Raw genomic sequence first — 12876 nt, 5'->3', positions numbered from 1 at the left:
TATTTAATTATCTTTTTTTAGGAGTTTAGTCGAGTCTAAGCCGAGTCTAGGGATAATGTGTAAAAAAAGGGAGAGTCTTATGTAAGTCTGGATAATGAAAAAGTTAGTGGAAAGCTGATGTGGAAGAGTTTGAAGATTGGGGGTGAGCCTAAGGGATAAGCTCACCCTAACCCTTAGATTTTTCATCATATCAAATGAAAACTAATTTCTCGCTTCGATCATCGAGTTTGGACCTTACTTGCTTAGGAATCTGTGCATAACCAATAGATCCAAATACTCGAAAATGTGATACACTTGGTTTCCATCCACTCCAGGCTTCTTTGAGGTGTCACATTCTCCAAACTCTTAGGGGAACGATTCGATAAGTATATTGCACATGAAACTGTTTCAGCCCAAAATTCCTTTGGCATTTTCTTATTTTTCAACATGGATCTAGCAATATTGAGAATGATCTTATTCTTCCCGTCAGTTACCCCGTTTTGTTGTGGTGTTCTAGGAACATTAAGTGGTCGGCGAATTCCATGGTCTTCACAATATTTGTTAAACTTATTAGATGTGAATTCACCACCTCTATCTGTTCTTAATGCTTTTATTTCATAACCACTCTCATTCTCTACCAATGTTTTGAACTTCTTAAAAGAATCAAAAGCATCATATTTATTTTTCAGAAAATAAACCCATGTCTTCCTCCTCTAATCATCAATGAAAATAATGAAGTATGAACTTTTACCGAGTGATGAGGGTTTAATAGGTCCAAATATGTCCGAATGCACTAGTTCAAGCGGCTTTAATGCTCTTGTGATAGATTGTTTTGGAAATGGCGTTGTAGAATGTTTGCCAAGCAAACATGCTTCACGGAGCTAATTAGGATGTTTAATACGTGGTAATCCTCTTACCATTTTCTTGTGTCCCAATTCCTTTAGTCCTTCAAAATGAAGATGACCAAACCTCATATGCCACCTTCAAGAAGGATTTTCGACACAATTCTTCAAACACATTAGACCAACCGTTGGTAAATTTATTAAGAAACATTCTATTTTTCGTTATAGAAACTATAGCTATGAGATTTGAGTTTCTATCAGGAAGCCATAGCTTTTGTCCCTCCATTAAAATCTTGTAGCCATTAAACTCCAGAAGTTGTCCTACACTCAAGATGTTACTTCTCAAATTTGGAATATAATATACATCTGGAATTATTTTCTGACTGAAATCTTCCGGTTCAATTATGATTGCACTTTTTCTTTCAATCAGCCATCGCCGAGAGTTACATCACCGGTTACACAAGTATCTAAGATCAACAAATTTTTTCCTATCTCCTGTCATATGGTTATATGGTTCCTTGCTCCATTGTTAACATACCATGTTTTTGTTATCATCTTTCTTATCTTCAACTTTGAGAGTTAATTACATGGTTCCTCTTCTACGTTTTCCTTATTTTCAATAAGATTTATTTCTTGCTGCACCTTTTTTCCATAACATTCCCATGAAAAATGCCCATATTTATCACAATTGTAACATTGAATATTATCCTTATTGCTATTTCTATGGTAATTATTTACTCGTCTGCGTTTGGGAGTTTTGGTCTTCTCTCCCTCTTCCTTGACCACGTCCACTGCCACGACCACGACCTCGATGGCCGCCTCTACTATGTGATTGATACATTTGTTTATCAAGCGTATAATTAAAAGAATCTTTGGCTTGCAACACTTGTTGCTCATCTTCCTTTTTTTCCCTTTTAACCATCCTTTGCTCATGGGCACAAAGAGAACCATTTAATTCATCAATCATCAAAGAATCTGAGTCTTTATTTGACGCTTCAATAGCAACCACAATATGGTTGAAATCAGAATAGTATTTTTTTAACTTGCACGAGCATCTTGCATTGACTCACCTAGCCTTTGCATTTGATTCACAATGTATAAAACTCTTGTGAAATAATCTGAGATGGATTATTTCTCTAACATCTCAACTTTCTCAAATTCCCCTCTTAGAGTTTGAAGCTGAACATTCTTAACTCTACTTACTCCTTCAAATGAATTTTGAAAAGTATCCCATGCTTGTTTGGAACTAGATGTATTAGCAACTTTCTCAAACATATCATCATCCAAACCTTGATGGATGATAGTTTATGCACATTGATCTTTTTTCCTCTCGCTTTCCAACGCTTCTTTCTCCGTATGGGTTAATTTTGACTCATCTTCGGATTGTGTATAGCCATTCTCAACAATCTCCCAAACTCCTTGTGCACCAAGAATTGTTTTCATCCAAAGAGACCACTAATCATAATTTTCTTTTTATTTTGTTAGTCTAGGATATTTAAAAACTACAACATTATTTTTTGTTGCCATATTTTATAACTAGCTCTGGTACCAATCTATTAGAAGCACGGTGGGCTCACACACAGTAATTTCACACAAAAAAATAGAGACAAAAAAAGACAAAGGCACTCAATATATAATATACTAGTTTTATATGCACGCGATGCGTGCGAAAATATATTAAAAAAAAAAAAATTATAATATATAGAAAAAGTATTCGAAAATTTCTCTACCGAAAACGTGAACATCAATTATAGTGGGTATATTTTTATTAAGGAGTATATTTTTTATTCAAAAATTTTAAATTAAAATATGATTTATTTGTAACAATACAAAAATGTGACTAATAAATACTTGAAAGGAAAAAATAAGTAAGGGATTAACAAGGAGTATATTTGGCTACGATTAAGTGTTTGATTGTGACTTTTTTTTTTATATATATATTTGACTCATTGTCTGTTGTGATTAAATCCAATTGACTAACTATTTTCTTTTATTTTACAATTAATGTTAATATAATTGATAAGCAATATTAATTGATTAATTTCCTTTACTTACATTTTTTTATTGGTAAGCATTATTAATTGATTAATTTTCTTTTATGTCTTTTTTAGGGAGGGGGGAAATAGATGATTTAAAAGGTCGACGAATAGAAAAATGGTATTATTAGAGAGGGACCCATGAACCGCTACAATGATGCTGCAAGTAGCCACGTATTGTTCCACCCTCATCCCAAAATTTAATCAATCAATTCCTTATCCAATTAACGTCATCATTATGCTCTCACTCTTTGCTCCCCACCCTTTCTCTCTCCTACCCTTTTCCTCTCAACTCAATTTCTTCAACCCAATTTCTTCAAATTTAACCAAAAATGACGTTCCCAATTCCTGCTCGATAATTTTATTTCTCCCCCTGATTCAACCGCCATTTGGATTATACACCCGGGTGAATAATGCATCCCGATGAACATTCATTGAGAATCTAATGAACATGGACAATGATTTCAATGTACATGTACAAGTGAAATATTTGAACTATATATTCTTTGAATTTGAACTATATGTTCGTTTGCTATATGTTCTTTGGATATGAACAATATGTTCTTTGTATTTGAACTTTATGTTCATTTCAAATTAGGGTGCACGATGAGCATTGTGCACCCGGGTGCATAAACCATATTTTGTAATTCATCTGATTTGTGAAATTCGGAGTGATCCTCTTCATCGATTTTAGCACTCCGATTCAATTGATTTGTGAGAATGAAAATCGGAGCCTATAAAGCGACAGTAAACGAGGGAAACGGCGCGCCTAGAAGTGTTGAGAGAGAAGAGGATTACGAAGATGAAGAAAATGGCGGAGAAGCGTAGCCGCTGGATCTCCCTGGGCCATGGCGATTATACCGAGATCTTCAGTGAGTTCTTCTTGCATTAGTTTTGTCCAATTCGTTAATTGTCTAAGGGAAATGATTGGGTTTTATAGCTCTTTGATTTCTAAATGTATTTTGTAATATACTCCTTAATTAGCATAATGTAACCGTAGAATAATATAGTCAGTAATTAGTTGGCAATTAGACCAATCACCTCCTTGATTATAAGAATTAATCTAGGAGAATATTATGTATATTAGCTTGATTTCCATTAACTGTAGCATAATATAGTCAACAATTAGTTGGAAATTAGACCAATCACCTCCTTGATTCGGATTTATTGCAATTGATGTAAATGTTATGCCAATCAACGTCCATATTTAGTCAACGTCCATATTATTCTGTAGCATTAGTTAACGTCCATATTTAGTTAACGTCCGTATTTCATTCATGATCTTACAACCCCATATACAGAATACATGGGGAATAATATGAGAATAATATGGCAGTTGTTATGCCAATCAATTACGTCAATGACGCTAACTAAATATGGACTTTGACTAATGCTACAACATTTACATCAATTACAATAAATCAGAATATCTTAATTGTTTCTTGATTTGTGATACTTTTTTACTGACTTCTTTGTTTGGATGTTTGCTAGACTATTTTATTCTTTATTTTTTAATTAATTATTTAAATTGTAAAGTAACCGAGGGTAGTTTAGTCTTTTAAATAACACCAACTGAAATGTTCACAGCTCCTAAAGATAATATCTTAATGTGTGTGTTCCAAAAATGAATTACATATTTCGTTCATATAATGCTATTGCAAACTAATAAAAGAATGATATTCCTAATACTTCTCTCATTCTCATATATTAATAGATTTCCTTGATTTTCTCCTTTCCATGCATCATATTGTCAAGTTAATCTAATTTAAAAGATAAATTATTATTCTATGAATATATCGCTTCAGCTATGAGATTTTCGCTTCCCCTTGAAAGCTTTTTTCCTCATCACTGCTGAAAGATAGGAATTTTACTAGTTGTCGGGGTACTTTCTAATAATTCCATTTCCGTAACTAAACTAACATCTGCTTTTTACAATAGCAACTAGAGTATGGTTCAATTTTTTTAACTATTTTTAGTATTTAAGAAGCGATTTTTTCATATCTGTCAATGGTTATGTTAAAGGAATTATTCGTATAATAAGAATCACCTATCAAATTATCTCATAGGTCTAGGAAGCAGCATGACTTCCCAACAAAAGTTTTATCACAGCAATACCTATGCCGCGATGTTGGATTACTCTTGAGCATGTTTGACCTTAAAATAATAGGGAAAAGAAAAATGTTTTGACAAGTTACATTTGGTTCGACACTGTTCATTTCTTTGTAAAATGGAAGCGCTAAGAAACACTATAAGATGCAAAGCAAGGTATCGATTTCAACAATAGAGGAAGGTATGACTAACAGGCAGAGCTCCATAGTCAATCTGTGGACTATGGACCATGGTGCACAGTGAGCATGGTGCACCAAAAGAACATATGACACTACGACAAAAGAACATGCATTATAATAATTCACTTTTTTGTTATAAAGAATATTATATAATTTTCACTATTTATTAAAAATATAAAAAAAAATATATTCATGTTCTTTTCACGTAACCAGATGTTCTTTTGATTATAAACTAGTGTTCTTAAGGTGCACCATGCTCACTGTGCACTATGGTCCACCTTCTAAATTGCACTCCATAGTCCCTCCTGAATCAATGTCAGCAGATCCTACTACTAAAAAGACTAGACTAAGCTCGTAATGTCCACATAAATATGGAACATAATTGGATTTATGAGATAAACGTCCTAAAATACTCTGTTTTAGAGAGACAGAAAACTAATGTAGACTATTCGAAGCACCCTTGCACAACGTGTGTAGGATGATTTATTCCAATGGAGAAACTGGTTGGTGTTTGTTTTTTGTTTGGTTACAAAAGAGTAACAAGTTTCCAGTATGAGCATTAGAATCCCGCAGTCAAATGCAGTGTCGTAGTTATTGTGATTGGAGATAAATATGAATACCTCCAAATCCAATGGAGACAAAGCTTCAGTGTTGTTCAGGATTTTTATGAGAAAAGATCAACCAAACCCTTGTTTAATAAGGTAACTAAACTTGCCAATTTCTATTATCAAAACCACATATTAAGACCCTTGAAATCAAACCGGTCTCACACAAAAATCACAAATCCGATGAATTAACTCCTGCACCACGAAACCCCCCCCCCCCCCCCCCACGGTCCCAGCTGCCTTAACTCCCTCGTCTGGGGGAAGTAAGTTGTCGTGGTCTTGCTCTAAGGCCTCTAACAATTAAATTATTACGACTCAATAAAACGGACCCCCTTCTTTCTTTCAACCGGAAATCACCTCAATGGCTCATTATGACAAAATTAAAGACTACATATATCCAAAAGCTCATTTCCTTGCCTAAACCAGACGCCACAAGAGAGACATTGGGGTAATGTTGATGTTCTGGTTGGATAAAAAACGAAAGAACTTTTAATTTTGCGGAATATTTCTTCACACAGCTTCATCTTGGAATGGAGGGCTAAGCTTCACTTAGGGCTGATCTCTTAGTCAAATAAAATATGGAGTTCTCTTTGGAATTTGTGCTTTTCTGGAAGACTTTTGGTCTTTCCTCTCTGTAATTTACCCTTTTTTCTCTCTCCCCCTCCAACCATCCCTCTCTCCGAGAGACCCTCATTCCCCTTGACAAACCCCCTTCCCCACAAAAAATTAAAAGGGAAAAAGTTCACTTTTAGCAAGCAAATCATATCAAAAAACACCCTTTACCATCGGATCACTTGTAATCTGAAACAAATTTCAAAGGTGTGCTTGAATATCAACTTAAAATTAGAGGCATTAAGAAAATGTTATATATTTCCTTTTTTTTTTTTGGCAACAGTGCCTCATGACTCGCACTTTGAGGACAATTTACTCCCATTTAGTGTGCCAACTTTTTTTCTTTTATCCCAATTTATTTTGCTCCTTTAAATTTTTGGCAAGTGACCACTATATTTTCTTAAGAGTTCTTTCTTCCCACTAGTAAAAAGTTAGGGTTTCATATCCTTCCTCATTCAAATAAAATAATACCCCACTATCTCCCATCACATCCACATTTCCATTAAAATAACAATTGAGAACAACAATATAACTTATCACCTAAAAGGCTAAAACCATGTGTCAAAAGAAAGAGAAAAGCTATTATGGAAGGGAGGGATAGGACGGACGAAGTATTTTCCTCTGAGACACGAATAACACGAAAACATTACCATTAGTGGAAACCTATTTGGAAAAGTTTTGATCCTCCAGCTTGTCCGCTTGGTAATTTACCCTTTTCCATCCCTCCATCCATTTTTTGTCCATCCAAAAGGGACGATTCACTCTTTACAAGCAAATTTCATAGCAAACTCATTACCAGTGGACCAATTGCAGTTTAAAACACCGCGTAAGAAAAAGCATTAACTAAAAGGTGTATTACACTGAAGGCTCTTTTTCGGTGGGGATGAAATCGCATTAGAAGTGTTAGTTCACCGTAGAATATGTCTCTCCTTTACATTAGAAAGTAAGAGAACAATATCCACTAAGTTTCTGCATAAATTTGTGGGTAAATATCTTATCCTAAAAAGTGGTCTTTTGTAATATGGGTAAAATATGGCTAGCCATGTCTCTAGGACTTGTGAATCTGTACTCCTAAATTGAGCTCACATTTTTATATATATTCCACAACAAGATTAGTATCACAGAAACTAAAGGAGCAACTAGTGGCAGTGATCTAACAATAATAATGTTACTTTATGTGCATCCCCTATCTCTCTATGGCAAGTTGGAAACACATCTCTATTATATAAGTGGGTGTTTGAGATGCTTAACTTTTTGGTGTTTCTCCCTGAAATATCTATACCCTTATTAACGTATTAATTTTGTTATAATAAAAAAAAATTATCCATTTCTAGAAAAAATATCATTTTAAACCAAAAGTATCTTTCCACCCCTTTAATAAAAATTAGAATCTTTCCATTTACCTAAGCATAAAAAGTTCATGGCCTTTGCTTTATAAACTTACAATTTTCATATAAAAGGTCACTCATGCATCGTGTGCATAAACACAAATTTTGTGCAATACAAGGATATCGAGAACTCAATCCTGCTTTAGAAAACACAACAATCACAAGCCTTAGTCCCAAATGGATTGAGGTCGGCTAACATAAACCGAAGTAGGGAACCGTGTGCAGAACGTGAAGTAAGAAAAGTAAAAGATAAAGAGAGTAAACACGCAAAAATGGGAAAGTGAAAGTGAGGGTAACGAGGCACGAAAAATTGGGAACAAAGAAAAAAATAGATTGGTTCAAAGAAGAGGGACAAATATATTTTGAAAATAATAAAACTTAAAATAGAAAATGAGAGAAGTTTGCAAAGGAAAATATATAACAGAGAAAAAAATTAAAAAAAAAAGAGAAAAAAATAAGTGATGTAGAGTCATGGGTGTATATTATCTCCCTCCACTCCGCCGTATATAACACCATATTTTCTTAATTCCCAATAATAAACTCATATCACTCTCTATCACCCTCTTCCATGTTCGTTTTGGTCTTCTTCCCTACCCCTTACAATTCCATCCGTTTGTCACCCTTCTAACCTTTTAACCAGCGCATGTTACAGGAGAGGCAACCTCTCTTGTAATTCAAAGATAGAAACACATTATTCTGGGAATTCTGATCCTGATCCAAAAGGACCAAAACAGTGGAGAGAGAAAGAGATAGAGAGATGAATAGAATATGAGATAAGAACGAATCGTGGTTACTGATTTCTTAGATGATCATTGCAATGTATTGTTGATCCTATTTATACAACAATCCCTACTAATGTTAGAAACAAAGTAACAAATTTTCCGACCAAAATGCTCAATTACAAAAGTCAACACAAGTCAACTTTGTCCAATATTTAAACCAACCCTTTATCTAAATTAACCCGTATGATATCCTCCTCCTCAAAAAAAGACTTGTCTCAAGTCTTTGGAATACATTCAAAATCAGGAAGTTTGTGCTCATAATCTCCAGCATCTTACTACTAGATATGAGCCTTGTTCTGAAACTATTCAGGTCTAATCACTTTCTCTACTAGCTTTATGACTTGGGCAACCTTCCCATCGAACTAAGCCTTGCAAGATTTGTTTCAGGTCTAATAATTGCATCATCATGTTTGCCTTGCAACCAAACTGGAATATGAGCAACCACAGGAAGTGTTCTTAGAAACTTCTTCTAACTCAGATACTTGGAAAAATCGTGTCTTATCTCTGTGATGTGTGTCAATTTGTAGGCTACCTTCCCAACCTTTGAACGAACCTGAAATCGGACCATGGACCATAATATTGAGCCTACTATTAGCATCTGGTCTATGTTTATTTGTGATTGCATTCTTGACTGAGCTCTTGTTATATGAAATTTAATTTCACCAAGAGCCTCTATTGATGACTCTCTTGGTAGATAGGGAAAATGTAAGGGTGGTGGTTGATTGTAAGCCACTTCATAAGGTGTGAACTCCAATCCTGAATAAAAGTGGGTGTTGTTAAAGGTAGCCACATAGACCACTCCTTGGGTTTTTCACTACACATGCACCTCAAATAAGTTTCTAAACACCTATTCACCACTTTTGTTTGGTCATCAGTTTTAGGATAGTAAGCAGAAGAGAGGAGAAACTCTATACCATGTAAAGAGAAATGACCCTTCCAAACTAACTCAGAAATATAGCATACATGTCATTCACTATGCTCCTTAGAAAAAATGTGGAAATTCATCAGAAAAAGAAGTGTAACTATTATTAGAAAAATAGAAAGTAATTGTGAATTGTTTAGTTATGAACTGAACTTTGTACCTTTAATTGCACTTAACTTCATCTACTTGAACTTTTTTCGGAAAGGTATTTATCTGAACTTAATCAACCCTAAATTTAATTTTTACTAACCTATGTTTTAGAAACATGTGAAAAGAATGTAAAGAGAAGAGAGTAAAGACCAACTTTTTTATAGACCAACTTTTATATCGAACATTTCAAAAATAGAAACATCTCACCCAAAAAAAAACACTACCATTTTGAAAGGCTAAACATCTCGAAAATATAACATTAGTTTAATATCTACAAATCTACACAATCTGATCTGATAATTTTAAATGACAAAGTGATGAACACTGATTCAACAAAATGCATTTGCCCATGAAATAAAAATCAAATAATAATTCCTTTGTTTCCCAACTAAGGAATACTATAAAATAAATATATTTGCCACACTCGTGACATCCTCTAGGACACTATGCAATAGCTTATCTAAATATAAAAAAGAGGTTTTGAAATTAGAATTGTCGGTTTAGCTCTAGTAGCCCCATGTCAAAGATAACATAAAACTAACTGATTAAAACAATTCAAAAAAATAACAAAATTATTGGTAGAATGTCAGCATCAAAGAGACAGTGACAATGGACAAACAATTTATAAATGATCTTGAAGGGGGTAAAGTTATCTTTCTGACTATTAGAACAAATTGAATCGTTAAGACAATCTTTTGTACACCGTACACCCAAAGAATTTTTTTTGACAATGATATTACTCCGTAATATTCGAGTCTCTGGTTCACTACTCTGCTGCGCAATTCTTAAGTTGGTACATTTATACACAACGCCTAGTATCAAAAACCTTATGTCTCTCCACCAAACTACTCGAACCCGAAATCGAAAAGAAATAAAAATATCTTTTTATTTTTATATTTTTTAGTCAAATAAATGATTGGCCTTAATTTAATGCTAAATATCAATGGCCTACATATATTTAAATTATCAAGTATTTTAGTAATAAAGATTCCAGAATAAAGGTGTTTATTTTTATAACATAAACGAAGAAGCAAATTGCTAAAGGAGGAAAAAAGCAGTGTTCTCCGCCACCTCCCTCTCCTTTGATACGCTGACACTCAAACCAGCAAAAAACAACATTCGTCTCACTCATACTTTCCAGTTCTTTTTTCTGCCTTTCTATTTAAAAATTCAAAATTAAAAATTAAAATTAAAAACAAAATACTAGAAATTTAATCGAAAAAAATTAACAAAGGAAAAATCAAAATTTGTGTAACATACCAGTAAGATCAGCAAGCAGCGCTCTACAAGGACCTTGGGTAGTATTGTTAGCCACATCAAGCAACCAAAACCCGATGACGAACGCGACGATTGCCATCGGCCGTTTTCTCTCTCCTAAATCAACTTTATCACCCATCAAATACCCAATATCGGCGGAAAATCCAACAATTAAAACGGCAACAATGATCATCACCGCCCCTATGAGGATGTAGGGACGGCGGCGGCCGAACCGGCTGGTTGAGCGGTCGCTGAGGTGACCAACCAGCGGCTGCACGAAAAAGCCGGAGACGGGACCACATAACCATATGATGCTGGCAAAGGCGTGAGGGATACCCAGCTCTTGAACGTAGGGAGTGAGGAGTGAAAGCTGTAGGGCCCACCCAAACTGAATTCCGCCTGCTACTGAAGTTACTTTTAGTAGCTTTTTGAGTGGGACTCGATTGGTGGGCCGGGTTGTGGTGGGCTGTGGTGGTTTTTGTCTTGGTCGGGTGGGGGCGGTGGTGGTGGTTGTAGGCCGGTTTTGACGACTTGATTCGGGTTTTCTCTCTCTAGTGATCTCGGATTTTTTTTCTGCGTGGGTTGCCATTTTTGGGTTTTTCTTTTTTTTGGGGAGGAGAAAAATGGAGAGTTTGGGAGAGGAAAAGGTGGCAAAGAATATGGCGGAGACAGTAGGGGATGATGATGTACGCTTGCAATTTTTTGGAAGGGGGTAAGGTGGGGCCGTGTGTGGGGTCGGGGTTCGGTATTGCTGGAAAGTGGAAGTGAGTGTTGCTGTTGTCCCTTTCGCTTGAGGAGCTTACCGAAAGTATGTGGTTAAGAGTTCGATCGGGGTAGTAGGATTATTTACAAATTTAGATAAACGGTTTGTTTTTTAGTTACTTCCTCCGTCTTTTAATACTCGCAATGTTTGGACTTTTGCCACTATTCATATAATCTACTTTGACTATTCGTAATATTTTTTATATAAGATAAAACATAGTATGTGGGATCTTGTTAGATTCGTCTCAATGTGTATTTTCAAAATATCAACTTTTTATAATTTTTGCATAAAGAGAATTTAAGATATAAATGATCAAAGTTGTGCATTGGCATGCGTGAAACTAACAAACGTTGCGAGTATTAAAAGACAGAGGAAGTACATAACTAGTAGAGTACTCGTGTGATGCACAGTTTATAATATAATTATAGATTTAAATGAAATATAAACTATATTGGTATATAATAATCATCAAAATATAGGTTATAGATATTTTCCTTATTGGTATATAGAAATCATTAAAATATAGGTTGTCTTATTTATTAGGCAAAATTGTCAAAAAGTACCTTCTTTTTACCTCACTTTGTGAACTAGTACCTTATTTGTTCAGTTTTGTCAAATAATACCTTGAATTAAAAAACTGTATTAAAAATGGCACCTTAGAGTAACAATCCGGCCAAATTGTAAACTTTCCGGCCATTGACTCTGTTTGTTGGCACACTTTGAGTGTGAAAAATACGCGTGTGAACACTCTCTCAGCAATTAACCACATTCAAAATTTTGGTTGAGAATTCCAACGCTCTTTCTTCTTCCCATTTACTACACTGCTCTCATTACTTCACTCAACCACCATTTTCAGTAAAAATAAAACCTCAACTCTACAATTTATCTCTTTCATTCTGATTTTCCTTTCACAATATTGATAAACTTGTCATGATTCAACAAAAGACGATTCCAAACAGATAGGTAATCTGGATACAAGTATAACCAGAATACATTTCCATTTGCAAAATCTCCTTAACACGAGCCATAGACTGATCCTTCATCCGAGAAATCAGATTACCAATAGCTCTTTTGCTGAAGCTCTGAAGGAGTGGGATATGAGATTATTGGTTGGTATTGTTGTTCTTATGAGATTGCTGGTTGTTAGTGTTGTTTTTATGATATTGTTGGTTGGTAGTGTTGTTCCCACCAAAAAAATCAGTTTATTTTTCCCCAAAAAACTTCAGATGGATATGAGATTGTTGGTTGGTAG

At 34.7% G+C, this 12876-nt stretch overlaps 1 protein-coding gene across 1 annotated transcript in view; it reads right to left on the bottom strand.

Annotated features, from left to right (window-relative positions):
• The window catches only part of LOC110792284 (sucrose transport protein SUC4), a 34187-nt gene extending 22657 nt beyond the window's left edge, over window positions 1–11530 (bottom strand). The window contains exon 1 of the mRNA XM_021997103.2: window positions 10865–11530. Coding sequence (XP_021852795.2) covers window positions 10865–11450 — 586 coding nt within the window. The 5' untranslated portion in view covers window positions 11451–11530. The remainder of the gene's footprint in view (window positions 1–10864) is intronic.
• Window positions 11531–12876: the final 1346 nt, after the last annotated feature.

This window comes from Spinacia oleracea, chromosome 6 (assembly GCF_020520425.1).
Source record: "Spinacia oleracea cultivar Varoflay chromosome 6, BTI_SOV_V1, whole genome shotgun sequence".
Classification (NCBI taxonomy): domain Eukaryota; kingdom Viridiplantae; phylum Streptophyta; class Magnoliopsida; order Caryophyllales; family Amaranthaceae; genus Spinacia; species Spinacia oleracea.
The sequence above is the reverse complement of the archived record's forward strand: the minus strand, read 5'-3'. Positions and strand labels throughout refer to the sequence as shown.